Raw genomic sequence first — 16,836 nt, 5'->3', positions numbered from 1 at the left:
TAAGTACCGTCGTTATTATTATTATTTTCACTGCCTCATATCGGGAAAATGGGGATGGAGAATGAACCCCACGTGGGCTGATTTGCTTGTATCCACTCCAGCGCGTAGTACAGTGCCTGACTCATAGTATGCACTTAACAAATACCGCTATTACTATTATTTAAAAGTGCTTAGAACAGCGCTTGGCACATAGTAGGCGCTTAACCTGTATATATGTATATATGTTTGTACGTATTTATTGCTCTATTCATTTTATTTGTGCATATCTATTCTATTTATTTTATTCTGTTAATATAATAATAATAATAGCAATGGCATTTATTAAGCGCTTACTCTGTGCAAAGCACTGTTCTAAGCGCTGGGGAGGTTACAAGGTGATCAGGTTGCCCCACGGGGGGCTCACGGTCTTAATCCACATTTTACAGATGAGGTAACTGAGGCACAGAGAAGCGAAGTGACTTGCCCAAAGTCACACAGCTGACAATTGGCGGAGGCGGGATTTGAACCCATGACCTCTGACTCCAAAGCCCGGGCTCTTTTCCACTGAGCCACGCTGCTTCTGTAATATATTTTGTTTTGTTGTCTGTCTCCCCCTTCTAGACTGTGAGCCCACTGTCGGGTAGGGACCGTCTCTATATGTTGCCAACTTGGACTTCCCAAGCGCTTAGTACAGTGCTCTGCACATAGTAAGCGCTCAATAAATACGATTGATTGATTGATTGATTTAACAAATACCATCATCATTATTATTATTATTATTAAGTGGCAGAGTTGAGATTAGAACCCAAATCTTTTGATTCCCAGGCCTGGACTCTTTCCACAAGGCCAGGCTGCTTTTTTCCCAGTAATAATGATAATGATGGCATTTATTAAGCGTTTACTATGTGCAAAGCACTGTTCTAAGCGCTGAATTTCTAGACTTCTAGACTGTGAGCCCGTGTTGGGTAAGGACAGTCTCTATGTGTTGCCGACTTGTACTTCCCAAGCACTTAGTACAGTGCTCTGCACACAGTAAGCGCTCAATAAATATGATTGATTGATTTAACAAATACCATCATTATTATTATTATTCTTATTGTTAAGTGGCAGAGTCGAGATTAGAACCCAAATCTTTTGATTCCCAGGCCTGGGCTCTTTCCACAAGGCCATGCTGCTTTTTCCCAGTAATAATAATAATGATGGCATTTATTAAGCACTTACTATGTGCAAAGCACTGTTCTAAGCGCTGAATTTCTAGACTTCTAGACCGTGAGCCCGTGTTGGGTAAGGACAGTCTCTGTGTTGCCGACTTGTACTTCCCAAGCGCTTAGTACAGTGCTCTGCACAAAGTAAGCACTCAATAAATATGATTGATTGATTGATTGATTTAACAGATACCATCATTATTATTATTATTATTATTATTAAGTGGCAGAGTCGAGATTAGAACCCAGATCTTTTGATTCCCAGGCCTGGGCTCTTTCCACAAGGCCACGCTGCTTTTTCCCAGTAATAATAATAATGATGGCGTTTATTAAGCACTTACTATGTGCAAAGCACTGTTCTAAGCGCTGAATTTCTAGACTTCTAGACTGTGAGCCTGCTGTTGGGTAGGGACTGTCTCTATGTGTTGCTGACTTGTACTTCCCAAGCGCTTAGTACAGTGCTCTGCACACAGTAGGCGCTCAATAAATACGATTGATTGATTGATTTAACAAATACCATCATCATTATTATTATTATTATTATTGTTAAGTGGCAGAGTTGAGATTAGAACCCAGATCTTTTGATTCCCAGGCCTGGGCTCTTTCCACAAGGCCACGCTGCTTTTTCCCAGTAATAATAATAATGATGGTGTTTATTAAGCACTTACTATGTGCAAAGCACTGTTCTAAGTGCTGAATTTCTAGACTTCTAGACTGTGAGCCTGCTGTTGGGTAGGGACTGTCTCTATGTGTTGCCGACTTGTACTTCCCAAGCGCTTAGTACGGTGCTCTGCACACAGTAAGCGCTCAATAAATACAATTGATTGATTGATTGAATTTGATAAGCGCTTACTATGTGCAGAGCACTGTTCAAAGCACTGCCGAGTTTACCAGGTGATCAGGTTGTCCCATGGTGGGGGCTCACAGTCTTAATCCCCATTTTCCAGGTGAGGGAACTGAGGCCCAGAGAAGTGAAGTGACTTGCCCAAAGTCACCCAGCTGACGAGTGGCGGAGCCGGGATTGGAACCCATGACCTCTGACTCCAAAGCCCGGGCAAGTCACTTCGCTTCTCTGGGCCTCAGTTCCCTCATCTGTAAAATGGGGATGAAGACTGTGAGCCCCACGGGGGACAACCTGATCACCTTGAATCTACCCCTGCGCTTTAACAGTGCTTGGCACATAGTAAGTGCTTAACAAATGCCATCATTATCTACCCCCCTCCGCCTTACCTCCTTCCCCTCCCCACAGCACCTGTATATATATATATATATATATATATATATATATATATATATATATATATATATATATATATATATGTTTGTACGGATTTATTACTCTATTTTATTTGTACGTATTTATTCTATTTGATTTTGTTAATATGTTTTGTTTTGTTCTCTGTCTCCTCCTTCTAGACTGTGAGCCCACTGTTGGGTAGGGACCGTCTCTCTATGTTGCCAACTTGGACAATGGGGATAATAATAATAACAATAATGGCATTTGTTCCGTGCTTACTATGTGCAGAGCACTGTTCTAAGCGCTGGGGGGGGTTACAAGGTGATGAAGTTGCTCCACCTGGGGCTCACAGTCTTAATCCCCATTTTACAGATGAGGGAACTGAGGCTCAGAGAAGTTAGGTGGCTTGCCCAAGGTCACACAGTGGACATCATCATCATCATCAATCGTATTTATTGAGCGCTTACGGTGTGCAGAGCACTGTCCTAAGCGCTTGGGAAGTACAAGTTGGCAACATATAGAGACGGTCCCTACCCAACAGTACATGTGGTGGAGTCGGGATTCGAACCCATGACCTCTGACTCCGAAGCCCGTGATCTTCCCACTGAGCCACGCTGATGAAGACTGTGAGCCCCCCGTGGGACACCCGGATCACCTTGTATCCCCCCCAGCGCTTAGAACAGTGCTTTCACATAGTAAGCGCTTAACAAATACCATTATTATTATTATTATTCAATTGTATTGAGCGCTTACTGTGTGCAGAGCACTGTACTAAGCGCTTGGGAAGTACAAATCAGCAACATATAGAGACGGTCCCTACCCGACAACGGGCTCACAGTCTAGAAGTATATATGTATACTTCTATGCATATATATGTATATCTATATGTATACATATATACAGTTTATATATGTATATATGTTTGTACATATTTATTACTCTATTTATTTATTAATTTATTTTACTTGTACATATCTATTCTATTTATTTTATTTTGTTAGTATGTTTGGTTTTGTTCTCTGTCTCCCCCTTTTAGACTGTGAGCCCACTGTTGGGTAGGGGCCGTCTCTAGATGTTGCCAATTTGGACTTCCCAAGCGCTTAGTACAGTGCTCTGCACATAGTAAGCGCTCAATAAATACGATTGATGATGACGATAGAAGGGGGAGACAGACGACAAAACAACCCAAGTAGAGAGGTGACGAGACAGGTGGACAATAATTCTGTTGTCCTCTCCCAAGCGCTTAGTACCATGCTCTGCACACAGCGCTCAATAAATACAACTGATGATGATGGTTAAGCGCGTGGTGTAGTGCTAGAGCCCAGCCCTGGGAGTCAGACGGTCATGGGTTCTAATAATAATAATAATAATAATAATAATAATAATAATAATAATAATGGCATTTATTAAGCACTTACTATGTGCAAAGCACTGTTCTAAGCGCTGAGCACTGCTCTAATCCCGGCTCTGCCACTCATCTGCCGTGTGACCTTGGGAAAGTCACTTCACTTCTCTGTGCCTCAGTTCCCTCATCTGTCAAATAGGGATCAAGACTGTGAACCCCACGAGGGACAACTTGTACTTCCCAAGCGCTTAGTACAGTGCTGTGCACACAGTAAGCGCTTAATAAATACGATTGAATGAATGACAACCTGGTTATCTTGTATCCTCCCCAGCGCTTAGAACAGTGCGTGGCACATAGTAAGCGCTTAACAAAGCGCTCAATTTGTACTTCCCAAGCGCTTAGTACAGTGCTCTGCACATAGTAAGCGCTCAATAAATGCGATTGATGATGATGATGATTATTAGTATTATTCTCTGAGCCTCAGTTACCTCATCTGTCAAATGGGGATTGAATCTGTGAGCCCCACACGGGGCAGGGACTGTGTCCAATCTGATTTGTTGGTATACAGCCCAGGGTTTAGGACAGTGCTTGGCACAGAGTAAGGGCTTAATACCACAGTTATTATTATTATTCAATCAATCAATTGTATTTATTGAGCGCTTACTGTGTGCAGAGCACTGTACTGAGCGCTTGGGAAGTACAAGTTGGCAACATCTAGAGACGGTCCCTACCCAACAGCGGGCTCACAGTCTAAAAGGGGAAGACAGAGAACAAAACCAAACATACTAACAAAATAAAATAAATAGAATAGATCTGTACAAGTAAAATAAATAAATAAATAGAATAATAAATATGTACAAACATATATACACATATTCATATATGTATATGCATACATATGCATGCATATATATGTACATATATACGCACATATGTATACATATATACATTATTATTATTATACATTATTATTATTATTATTAGGCAACACTTAGCACAAGATGTGTGTCCTCAGTCAGTAGTGCTCAGAACAGTGCTTGGCACCTAGTAAGCGCTTAACAAATGCCATCATCATCATTATTATTATTATTAATAAAAATAATAACCTACTGTTGGGTAGGGACCGTCTCTATATGATGATGATGATGGCATTTATTAAGCGCTTACTATGTGCAAAGCACTGTTCTAAGCACTGGGGAGTTTACAAGGTGATCAGGTTGTCCCATGGGGGGCTCACAGTCTTAATCCCCATTTTACAGATGAGGGAACTGAGGCCCAGAGAAGTGAAGTGACTTGCCCAAAGCCACACAGCTGACAATTGGCAGAGCCGGGATATATGTTGCCAACTTGTACTTCCCAAGCGCTTAGTACAGTGTTCTGCACCCAGTAAGCGCTCAATAAATACGATTGAATGAATGAGTAATAATAACCCACTGCCACGGATAAACCTCATGGAGGAAGTGGATTGTGAGTATGGATTTGAAGAAGGAAACCCATAGTAATAATTCACAATAATAATGGTATTTGTGAGACGCTTACTATGCGTCGAGCACTGTTGTAAGCACCTGGGTAGGTATGAGGTAATCAGGTTAGAGACGGTCCCTGTCACCGTCGAAATTGGAAGGAGAACAGTTATTGAATCCCTGTTTTACAGATGAGGTAACTGAGGGACAGAGAAATCGTTATTATATGATGATATATCATATATATTATATTATAGTATAGTATAGTATATCATATATTATAGTATATTATATTGTTATATTATATTACATTACATTACATTATATATTACATTATATCGTATATTACATTACATTACATTATATCATATATTACATTACATTGCATTATATCATATATTACATTACATTACATTATATCATATATTACATTACATTACATTATATATTACATTACATTACATCATATATTGCATTACATTACATTACATTATGTGTTGCATTACTTACATTACATTATATATTGCATTACATTACATTATATTATATATTGCATTATATTATATTATATATTGCATTACATTATATTATATATTGCATTACATTATATTATATATTACATTACATTACATTATATTATATATTACATTACATTATATTATATATTGCATTACATTACATTATATTATATATTGCATTACATTACATTATATTATATATTGCATTACATTACATTATATTATATATTGCATTACATTACATTATATTATATATTGCATTACATTACATTATATTATATATTACATTACATTACATTATATATTATATTATATAATGATATATACATATAATATATTATATTATTAGAGAAGCAGCGTGGCTCAGTGGAAAGAGCCCGGGCTTTGGAGTCGGAGCTCATGGGTTCGAATCCCGACTCTGCCACGAGTCTGCTGTGTGACCTTGGGCAAGTCACTTCACTTCTCCGAGCCTCAGTGACCTCATCTGTACAATGGGGATGAAGACTGTGAGCCCCACGCGGGGCAAACTGATCACCTTGTATCCCCCTCCCAGCACTTAGAACAGTGCTCTGCACATAGACTGTGAGCCTCTATAATAAAAATAATAATAATAATGGCATTTATTAAACACGTACTATGTGCCAAGCACTGTTCTAAGCGCTGGGGAGGTTCCAAGGTGATCAGGTTGTCCCACGGGGGCTCAGTCTTCATCCCCATGTTCCAGATGAGGTCACTGAGGCCCAGAGAAGTTAATAATAATAATAATAATGATGGCATTTATTAAGCACTTACTATGTGCAAAGCACTGTTCTAAGTGCTGGGGAGGTTCCAAGGTGATCAGGTTGTCCCACAGGGGGCTCACAGTCTTCATCCCCATTTTACAGATGAGGTCACTGAGGCACAGAGAAGTTAATAATAATAATAATAATAATAATGGTGGCATTTATTAAGCACTTACTATGTGCAAAGCACTGTTCTAAGCACTGGGGAGGTTCCAAGGTGATCAGGTTGTCCCACAGGGGGCTCACAGTCTTCATCCCCATTTTACAGATGAGGTCACTGAGGCACAGAGAAGTTAACAATAATAATAATAATAATAATAATAATGGTGGCATTTATTAAGCACTTACTGTGTGCAAAGCACTGTTCTAAGCGCTGGGGAGGTTCCAAGGTGATCAGGTTGCCCCATGGGGGCTCCCAGAGAAGCAGCGTGGCTTGGTGGAAAGAGCCCAGGCTTTGGAGTCAAAGGTCATGGGTTCGAATCCCGGCTCCGCCACATGCCTGCTGTGTGACCTTGGGCAAGTCACTTAACTTCTCTGAGCCTCAGTTCCCTCATCTGTAAAATGAGCATTAAGACTGTGTGCCCCACATGGGACAACCTGATCACCTTGTATCCCCCCCAGTGCTTAGAACAGTGCTTGGCACATAGTAAGCACTTAACAAATGCCATCATAATTATTATTATTATCCCCATTTTCCAGATAAGGTCACTGAGGCGCAGAGAAGTTAATAATAATAATAATAATAATGGTGGCATTTATTAAGCACTTACTATGTGCAAAGCACTGTTCTAAACGCTGGGAAGGTTCCAAGGTGATCAGGTTGTCCCACAGGGGGTTCAGTCTTCATCCCCATTTTCCAGATGAGGTCACTGAGGCACAGAGAAGTTAATAATAATGATAATAATAATAATAATAATAATAATAATGGCATTTATTAAGCACTTACTATGTGCAAAGCATTGTTCTAAGCACTGGGGAGGTTACAAGGTGATCAGGTTGTCCCACAGGGGGCTCCCAGTCTTCATCCCCATTTTACAGATGAGGTCACTGAGGCACAGAGCAGTTAATACTACTACTACTACTACTACTACTACTAATGATGGCATTTATTAAGCACTTACTATGTGCAAAGCACTGTTCTAAACGCTGGGAAGGTTCCAAGGTGATCAGGTTGTCCCACAGGGGGCTCAGTCTTCATCCCCATTTTCCAGATGAGGTCACTGAGGCACAGAGAAGTTAATAATAATAATAATGATGGCATTTATTAAGCACTTACTATGTGCAAAGCATTGTTCTAAGCCCTGGGGAGGTTCCAAGGTGATCAGGTTGTCCCACTGGGGGCTCCCAGTCTTCATCCCCATTTTACAGATGAGGTCACTGAGGCACAGAGCAGTTAATACTACTACTACTACTGCTACTACTAATGATGGCATTTATTAAGCACTTACTATGTGCAAAGCACTGTTCTAAGTGCTGGGGAGGTTCCAAGGTGATCAGGTTGACCCACAGGGGGCTCCCAGTCTTCATCCCCATTTTCCAGATGAGGGAACTGAAGCACAGAGAAGTTAATAATAATAATAATAATAATAATAATGGTGGCATTTATTAAGCACTTACTATGTGCAAAGCACTGTTCTAAGCGCTGGGGAGGTTCCAAGGTGATCAGGTTGTCCCACAGGGGGCTCCCAGTCTTCATCCCCATTTTACAGATGAGGTCACTGAGGCACAGAGAAGTTAATACTACTACTACTACTACTACTACTACTACTACTACTACTACTACTACCAATGATGGCATTTATTAAGCACTTACTATGTGCAAAGCACTGTTCTAAACGCTGGGAAGGTTCCAAGGTGATCAGGTTGTCCCACAGGGGGCTCAGTCTTCATCCCCATTTTCCAGATGAGGTCACTGAGGCACAGAGAAGTTAATAATAATAATAATGATGGCATTTATTAAGCACTTACTATGTGCAAAGCATTGTTCTAAGCCCTGGGGAGGTTCCAAGGTGATCAGGTTGTCCCACTGGGGGCTCCCAGTCTTCATCCCCATTTTACAGATGAGGTCACTGAGGCACAGAGAAGTTAATACTACTACTACTACTACTACCACTACTACTAATAATGATGGCATTTATTAAGCACTTACTATGTGCCAAGCCCCGTTCTAAGCGCTGGGGAGGTTCCAAGGTGATCAGGTTGTCCCACGGGGGGCTCCCAGTCTTCATCCCCATTTTCCAGATGAGGGAACCGAGGCCCAGAGAAGTGAAGTGAGCCCACTGTCGGGTAGGGACCGTCTCTATATGTTGCCAACTTGTACTTCCCAAGCGCTTAGTCCAGTGCTCCGCACACAGCAAGCGCTCAATAAATGCGATCGATTGATTGAAGTGACTAAGTCACACAGCTGATAAGCGGCGGAGCCGGGACTAGAGCCCAAGCCCGGGCTCTTTCCCCTGATGAGCGCGGGCCTCAGTTCTCTCATCTGTAAAATGGGGATGAAGCCCGTGAGCCCCGTGTGTTCTTGGGGGGGACAAGCCAGCTGTCGTGACCGTCTCCCCCAGACTCGCCAAGTCCTGGAGGAGCTGACGGAGTTGCCCGTGATGGTGGAATTAGCCAGCGACTTCCTGGACAGGAACACGCCCGTCTTCCGAGACGACGTCTGCTTCTTCATCAGCCAGTCGGGTGAGCCCGGATCGCCTCCCCGGGAAGCGTCGGGAAGCTTCCCGCCCGGAGCCGCTCTTCCCCAAATCGGGATCCCGGAGCCGGGCCCCTGAGAAAGGAGGGTGGGCGGGGAGGGTCGGAGTTGGCGGGAAGTTGGGGACTTCCTCCCCCCCCCCCCACCAGATTCCTCCTTAGGATAACATCATCATCATCAATCGTATTTATTGAGCGCTTACTATGTGCAGAGCACTGGACTAAGCGCTTGGGAGGTACAAATTGGCAACATATAGGGACAGCCTGATACCCCCCCCCCCCGCCGGATTCCTCCTTAGGATAATATCATCATCATCAATTGTATTTATTGAGCGCTTACTATGTGCAGAGCACTGTACTAAGCGCTTGGGAGGTACAAATTGGCAACATATAGGGACAGCCTGATACCCCCCCCCCCCGCCGGATTCCTCCTTAGGATAACATCATCATCATCAATCGTATTTATTGAGCGCTTACTATGTGCAGAGCACTGGACTAAGCGCTTGGGAGGTACAAATTGGCAACATATAGGGACAGCCTGATACCCCCCCCCCCCCGCCGGATTCCTCCTTAGGATAATATCATCATCATCAATTGTATTTATTGAGCGCTTACTATGTGCAGAGCACTGTACTAAGCGCTTGGGAGGTACAAATTGGCAACATATAGGGACAGCCTGATACCCCCCCCCCCGCCGGATTCGTCCTTAGGATAACATCATCATCATCAATCGTATTTATTGAGCGCTTACTATGTGCAGAGCACTGGACTAAGCGCTTGGGAGGTACAAATTGGCAACATATAGGGACAGCCTGATACCCCCCCCCCCGCCCCCCCCCGGATTCCTCCTTAGGATAACATCATCATCATCAATCGTATTTATTGAGCGATTACTATGTGCAGAGCACTGTACTAAGCGCTTGGGAGGTACAAATTGGCAACATATAGGGACAGCCTGATACCGCCCCCCCGCCGGATTCCTCCTTAGGATAATATCATCATCATCAATCGTATTTATTGAGCGCTTACTATGTGCAGAGCACTGGACTAAGCGCTTGGGAGGTACAAAGTGGCAACATATAGGGACAGCCTGATAGCCTTGTCTCTTCCCCGGCGCTTAGAACAGTGCCTGGCACATAGTAAGCGCTTAACAACTACCATCATCATTATTAATTATTGGTAGTATCTACCTCTAGTAATAATAATAATAATAATGATAATAATGGCATTTGTTAAGCGCTTACTATGTGCAGAGCACTGTTCTAAGCGCTGGGGGCGGATACAAGGTGATCAAGTTGTCCCACGTGGGGCTCACAGTCTTAATCCCCATTTACAGATGAGGTAACTGAGGCTCAGAGAAGTTAAGTGACTTGCCCAAGGTCACACGGCAGACATGTGGCGGAGCCGGGATTTGAACCCATGACCTCTGACTCCAGAGCCCGGGCTCTTTTCCACTGAGCCACGCTGCTTCTCTAGTATCTAGAGGTAGTCCGGCACAATCATCATCATCAATCGTATTTATTGAGCGCTTACTGTGTGCAGAGCACCGGACTAAGCGCTTGGGAGGTACAAATTGGCAACATATAGAGACATCATCATTAGGGACAGCCTGATAGCCTTGTCTCTTCCCCGGCGCTTAGAACAGTGCCTGGCACATGGTAAGCGCTTAACAACTACCATCATCATTATTAATTATTGGTAGTATCTACCTCTAGTATCTAGAGGTAGTCCGGCACAATCGTCATCATCAATCGTATTTATTAAGCGCTTACTATGTGCAGAGCACTGTACTAAGCGCTTGGAAGGTACAAATTGGCAACATATAGAGACATCATCATTAGGGACAGCCTGATAGCCTTTTCTCTTCCCCGGCGCTTAGAACAGTGCCTGGCACAGAGTAAGCGCTTAACAACTACCATCATCATTATTAATTATTGGTAGTATCTACCTCTAGTATCTAGAGGTAGTCCGGCACAATCGTCATCATCAATCGTATTTATTGAGCGCTTACTGTGTGCAGAGCACCGTACTAAGCGCTTGGGAGGTACAAATTGGCAACATATAGGGACAGCCTGATAGCCTTGTCTCTTCCCCGGCGCTTAGAACAGTGCCTGGCACAGAGTAAGCGCTTAACAACTACCATCATCATTATTAATTATTGGTAGTATCTACCTCTAGTATCTAGAGGTAGTCCGGCACAATCGTCATCATCATCAATCGTATTTATTGAGCGCTTACTGTGTGCAGAGCACTGTACTAAGCGCTTGGGAGGTACAAATTGGCAACATATAGAGACATCATCATTAGGGACAGCCTGATAGCCTTGTCTCTTCCCCGGCGCTTAGAACAGTGCCTGGCACAGAGTAAGCGCTTAACAACTACCATCATCATTATTAATTATTGGTAGTATCTACCTCTAGTATCTAGAGGTAGTCCGGCACAATCATCATCATCATCAATCGTATTTATTGAGCGCTGACTGTGTGCAGAGCACTGTACTAAGCGCTTGGGAAGTACAAGTCGGCAATGTATAGAGACGGTCCCTACCCAACAGTGGGCTCACAGTCTAAAAGGGGGAGACAAAACCAAACATACTAACAAAATAAAATAAATAGAATAGATATGTACAAGTAAAATAAATAAATAAAAAGAGTAATAAATATGTACAAACATATATACATATATACAGGTGCTGTGGACATGTATACCACAGTCATGGCGACAACAGTAGGCCCTGATTCGCCTCAGTGTTTGGTACATAGTAAGCGCTTAAAAACTACCACAGTTACGACAACGATTCATTCAATCGTATTTATTGAGGACTTACTGTGTGCAGAGCACTGTACTAAGCGCTTGGGAAGTACAAGTTGGCAACATTTTGAGACGGTCCCTACCCAACAGTGGGCTCACAGTCTAAAAGGGGGAGACAAAACCAAACATACTAACAAAATAAAATAAATAGAATAGATATGGACAAGCAAAATAAATAAATAAATAGAGTAATAAATACGTACAAACATATATACATACATACAGGTGCTGTGGACATATATACCACAGTCATGGCGACAACAGTAGGCCCTGATTCGCCTCAGTGTTTGGTACATAGTAAGCGCTTAAAAACTACCACAGTTATGGCAACGATTCATTCAATCGTATTTATTGAGCGCTTACTGTGTGCAGAGCACTGTACTAAGCGCTTGGGAAGTCCAAGTTGGCAACATATAGAGACGGTCCCTACCCAACAGTGGGCTCACAGTCTAAAAGGGGGAGACAGAGAACAAAACCAAACCTACTAACAAAATAAAATAAATAGAATAGATATGTACAAGTAAAATAAATACATAAATAGAGTAATAAATATGTACAAACATATATGAATATATACAGGTGCTGTGGACATATATACCACAGTCATGGCGACAACAGTAGGCCCTGATTCGCCTCAGTGTTTGGTACATAGTAAGCGCTTAAAAACTACCACAGTTACGACAGCGATTCATTCAATCGTATTTATTGAGCACTTACTGTGTGCAGAGCACTGTACTAAGCGCTTGGGAAGTACAAGTTGGCAACATCTAGAGATGGTCCCTACCCAACAGTGGGCTCACAGTCTAAAAGGGGAGACAGAGAACAAAACCAAACCTACTAGCAAAATAAAATAAATAGAATAGATACGTACAAGGAAAATAAATAAATACATAAATAAATAGAGTAATAAATAGAAGGCCATGGGTTCTACTCCTGGCTCCCCCAAGTGTCAGCTGTGTGACCCTGGGCAAGTCACTTCACTTCTCTGGGCCTCTGTTACCCCATAATAATAATAAGAAGAATGATGGCATTTACTAAGTGCTTACTATGTGCAAAGCACTGTTCTAAGCGCTGGGGAGGTCACAAGGTGATCAGGTTGCGAAGACAGATATATTCACCGAGTAAATGTCTGTATTATTAGTAATTATTTATTAATTATTATTATTATTAATTCATCCTTAGAATAATAATAATAACAATGATGATATTTATTAAGCTTCTGTGCTTCTGTGCATCTGGATTGTGAGGCTGGGGGTGGTGGGGATTGAGGCCAACCCCCGTGGGTGAGGGTTGCCCTATTCATCATCATCATCATCATCAATCGTATTTATTGAGCGCTTACTATGTGCAGAGCAGTGCACTAAGCGCTTGGGAAGTACAAATTGGCAACATATAGAGACAGTCCCTACCCAACAGTGAGCTCACAGTCTATTCAGTAAATAGGATTGATGATGATATTTATTAAGTGCTTCCTATGTGCAAAGCACCGTTCTAAGCGCTGGAGGGGATACAAGATGATCAGGTTGTCCCACGTGGGGCTCGCAGTCTTAATCCCCGTTTTACAGATGTGGTAAGTGAGGCTCAGAGAAGTGAAGTGACTTGCCCGAGGTCACACAGCAGACATGGGGTGGAGCCAGGATTCGAACCCATTGACCTCTGACTCCAAAGCCCGGGCTCTTCCCACTGAGCCACGCTGCTGCTTCTTTAGGATAATAATAATAATAATAATAATAATATTTATTAGGGGCTTACTATGCGCAAAGCACTGTTCTGAGTGGTGGAGGGGATACAAGGTGATCAGGTTGTCCCACGTGGGGCTCACAGTCTTAATCCCCATTTTCCAGATGAGGTAACTGAGGCTCAGAGAAGTTAAGTGACTTGCCCAAGGTCACACAGCAGACATGGGGTGGAGCCGGGATTCGAACCCATGACCTCTGACTCCAAAGCCCGGGCTCTTTCCACTGAGCCACGCTGCTTCTTCCTTAGGATAATAATAATAATAATGATGATATTTATTAAGCGCTTACTATGTGCAAAGCACCGTTCTAAGCACTGGGAAGGTTATAAGGTGATCAGGTTGTCCCACGGGGGGCTTGCAGTCTTCATCCCCATTTTCCAGATGAGGCAGCCGAGGCCCAGAGAAGTGAAGCGACTTGCCCAAAGTCACCCAGCTGACAAGTGGTGGAGGCGGGATTTGAACCCATGGCCTCTGACTCCAAAGCCCGGGCTCTTTCCACTGAGCCACGCTGCTTCTTCCTTAGGATAATAATAAAAATGATGATATTTATTAAGCGCTTACTATGTGCAAAGCACTGTTCTAAGTGCTGGGGAGGTTACATGGTGATCAGGTTGTCCCACAGGGGGGCTCACAGTCTTAATCCCCATTTTCCAGATGAGGCAACCGAGGCCCAGAGAAGTGAAGCGACTTGCCCAAAGTCACCCAGCTGACAAGTGGCGGAGGCGGGATTTGAACCCATGGCCTCTGACTCCAAAGCCCGGGCTCTTTCCACTGAGCCACGCTGCTTTTCTGGATCTGGATTGTGAGGCTGGGGGTGGTGGGGATTGAGGCGAGAGACCCCCGCCAGCCCCCGTGGGTGAGGGGTGCCCTATTCATTCATTCAGTCGTATTTATTAAGCGCTTACTGTGTGCGGAGCATGAGCCCGTCGTTGGGTAGGGACCGTCTCTACATTCATTCATTCAGTCGTATTTATTGAGCGCTTACTGTGTGCAGAGCACTGTACTAAGCGCTTGGGAAGTACAAGTTGGCAACACATAGAGACGGTCCCTACCCAACAGTGGGCTCACAGTTTAGAATATGTTGCCAACTTGTACTTCCCAAGCGCTTAGCACGGTGCTCTGCACAGAGTAAGCGCTCAATAAATACGATTGAATGACGATGATGATGATGGTATTTGTTAAGCGCATACTGTGTGCCAAGCACTGTTCTAAGCGCAGAATAGTAGCGCAGAATAATGGCAGAATAATGCCATTATTATTATTATATTATTATTATATTAATAATAATAATAATAATGATGGCATTTATTAAGCGCTTACTATGTGCAAAGCACTGTTCTAAGCGCTGTGGGGATTACAAGGTGATCAGGTTGTCCCCCGGGGGGCTCACAGTCTTAATCCCCATTTTACAGATGAGGTAACTGAGGCCCAGAGAAGTTGAGTGACTTGCCCAAAGTCACACAGCTGGCAAGTGGCAGAGCTGGGATTTGAACTATTATTAGAATAGTAATGGTGTTTATTAAGCGCTTACTATGTGCAAAGCACTGTTCTAAGCGCTGGGGAGGTTACAGGGTGATCAGGTTGTCCCGCGGGGGGCTCTCAGTCAATCCCCATTTTACAGGTGAGGTAACTGAGGCACAGAGAAGGGAAGCGACTTGCCCAGAGCCACAGAGCTGACCATTGGCGGAGCCGGGATTTGAACCCCTGACCCATGAACTCCAAAGCCCGGGCTCTTTCCACTAATAATTCATTCATTCATTCATTCATTCATTCAGTCGTATTTATTGAGCGCTTACTGTGTGCCGAGCACTGTTCTAAGCGCTGGGGTGGGGGGGATACAAGGTCACCCCTATTTTCCAATTCACACAGTCGTCACCCCCATTTTCCAATTCATACGATTGAATGAGTAATAATAAATGAGCCCGCTGTTGGGTAGGGACCGTCTCTATATGTTGCCAACTTGTACTTCCCAAGCGCTTAGTACAGTGCTCTGCACACAGTAAGCGCTCAATCAATACGATTGATGAATGAATGAATGAATCCCCATTTTCCAGATGAGGTAACTGAGGCCCAGAGAAGTCGAGTGACTCGCCCAGAGTCACACAGCTGACAAGTGGCAGAGCTGGAATTAGAACCCATGACCTCTGGCTCCCAAGCCCAGGCTCTTTCCTCTGAGCCACGCTGATACGCGTTTCTTTGGACCCTCCCAAGCGTTTAGTCCAGTGCTCAGCCCACAGCAAGCGCTCAATAAATTCACTCATTCATTCATTCAATCGTATTTATTGAGCGCTTACTGTGTGCAGAGCACTGTACTGAGCGCTCGGGAAGTTGGAGAAGCAGCGTGGCTCAGTGGGAAGAGCCCGGGCTTTGGAGTCAGAGGTCATGGGTTCAAATCCCGGCCCCGCCAGTTGTCAGCTGGGTGACTTTAGGCAAGTCACTTCACTTCTCTGGCCTCAGTTCCATCATCTGTAAAATGGGGATGAAGACTGTGAGCCCTGTGTGGGATAACCTGATCACCCTTGTAACCTCTTCAGCACTTAGAACAGTGCTTTGCACATAGTAAGCGCTTAATAAATGCTATCATCATTATTATTATTATTACAAGTCGGCAACATATAGAGACGGTCCCTACCCAACAGCGGGCTCACAGAGTGCGACCGAATAGTAAGCGCTCAATAAATACGATTGAATGAATGAATGAATGAAAGTGTGCGATTGGAAAAAGAGGGGGGGCAGGAGTGAAAAGAACGATCGTTCATTCACTCAATCATATTTATTGAGCGCATACTGTATGCAGAGCACTGTGCCAAGCGCCTGCAAGTTGGCAACATATAGAGACGCGGTCCCTACGCAACAGTGGGCTCACAGAGTGCGACTGAATAGTAAGCGCTCAATAAATACGATTGAATGAATGAATGAATGAATGAATGAAAGTGCGTGATTGGAAAAAGAGGGGGGGCAGGAGTGGAAAGAACGATTGTTCATTCAGTCAGTCGTATTTATTGAGCGCTTACTGTATGCAGAGCACTGTGCCAAGCGCCTGCAAGTTGGCAACATATAGAGA

At 43.5% G+C, this 16,836-nt stretch overlaps 1 protein-coding gene across 2 annotated transcripts in view; it reads left to right on the top strand.

Moving 5' to 3' along the window:
- Positions 1-16,836, top strand: part of GFPT1 (glutamine--fructose-6-phosphate transaminase 1) — a 173,714-nt gene that overhangs the window by 118,467 nt on the left and 38,411 nt on the right. For both annotated transcript variants that reach the window (XM_038746851.1, XM_038746852.1), the window contains one exon: positions 9,091-9,211. In XM_038746851.1, coding sequence (XP_038602779.1) covers positions 9,091-9,211 — 121 coding nt within the window. The remainder of the gene's footprint in view (positions 1-9,090; positions 9,212-16,836) is intronic.

Source organism: Tachyglossus aculeatus, chromosome 5 (assembly GCF_015852505.1).
Source record: "Tachyglossus aculeatus isolate mTacAcu1 chromosome 5, mTacAcu1.pri, whole genome shotgun sequence".
Classification (NCBI taxonomy): Eukaryota; Metazoa; Chordata; class Mammalia; order Monotremata; family Tachyglossidae; genus Tachyglossus; species Tachyglossus aculeatus.
The sequence above is the reverse complement of the archived record's forward strand: the minus strand, read 5'-3'. Positions and strand labels throughout refer to the sequence as shown.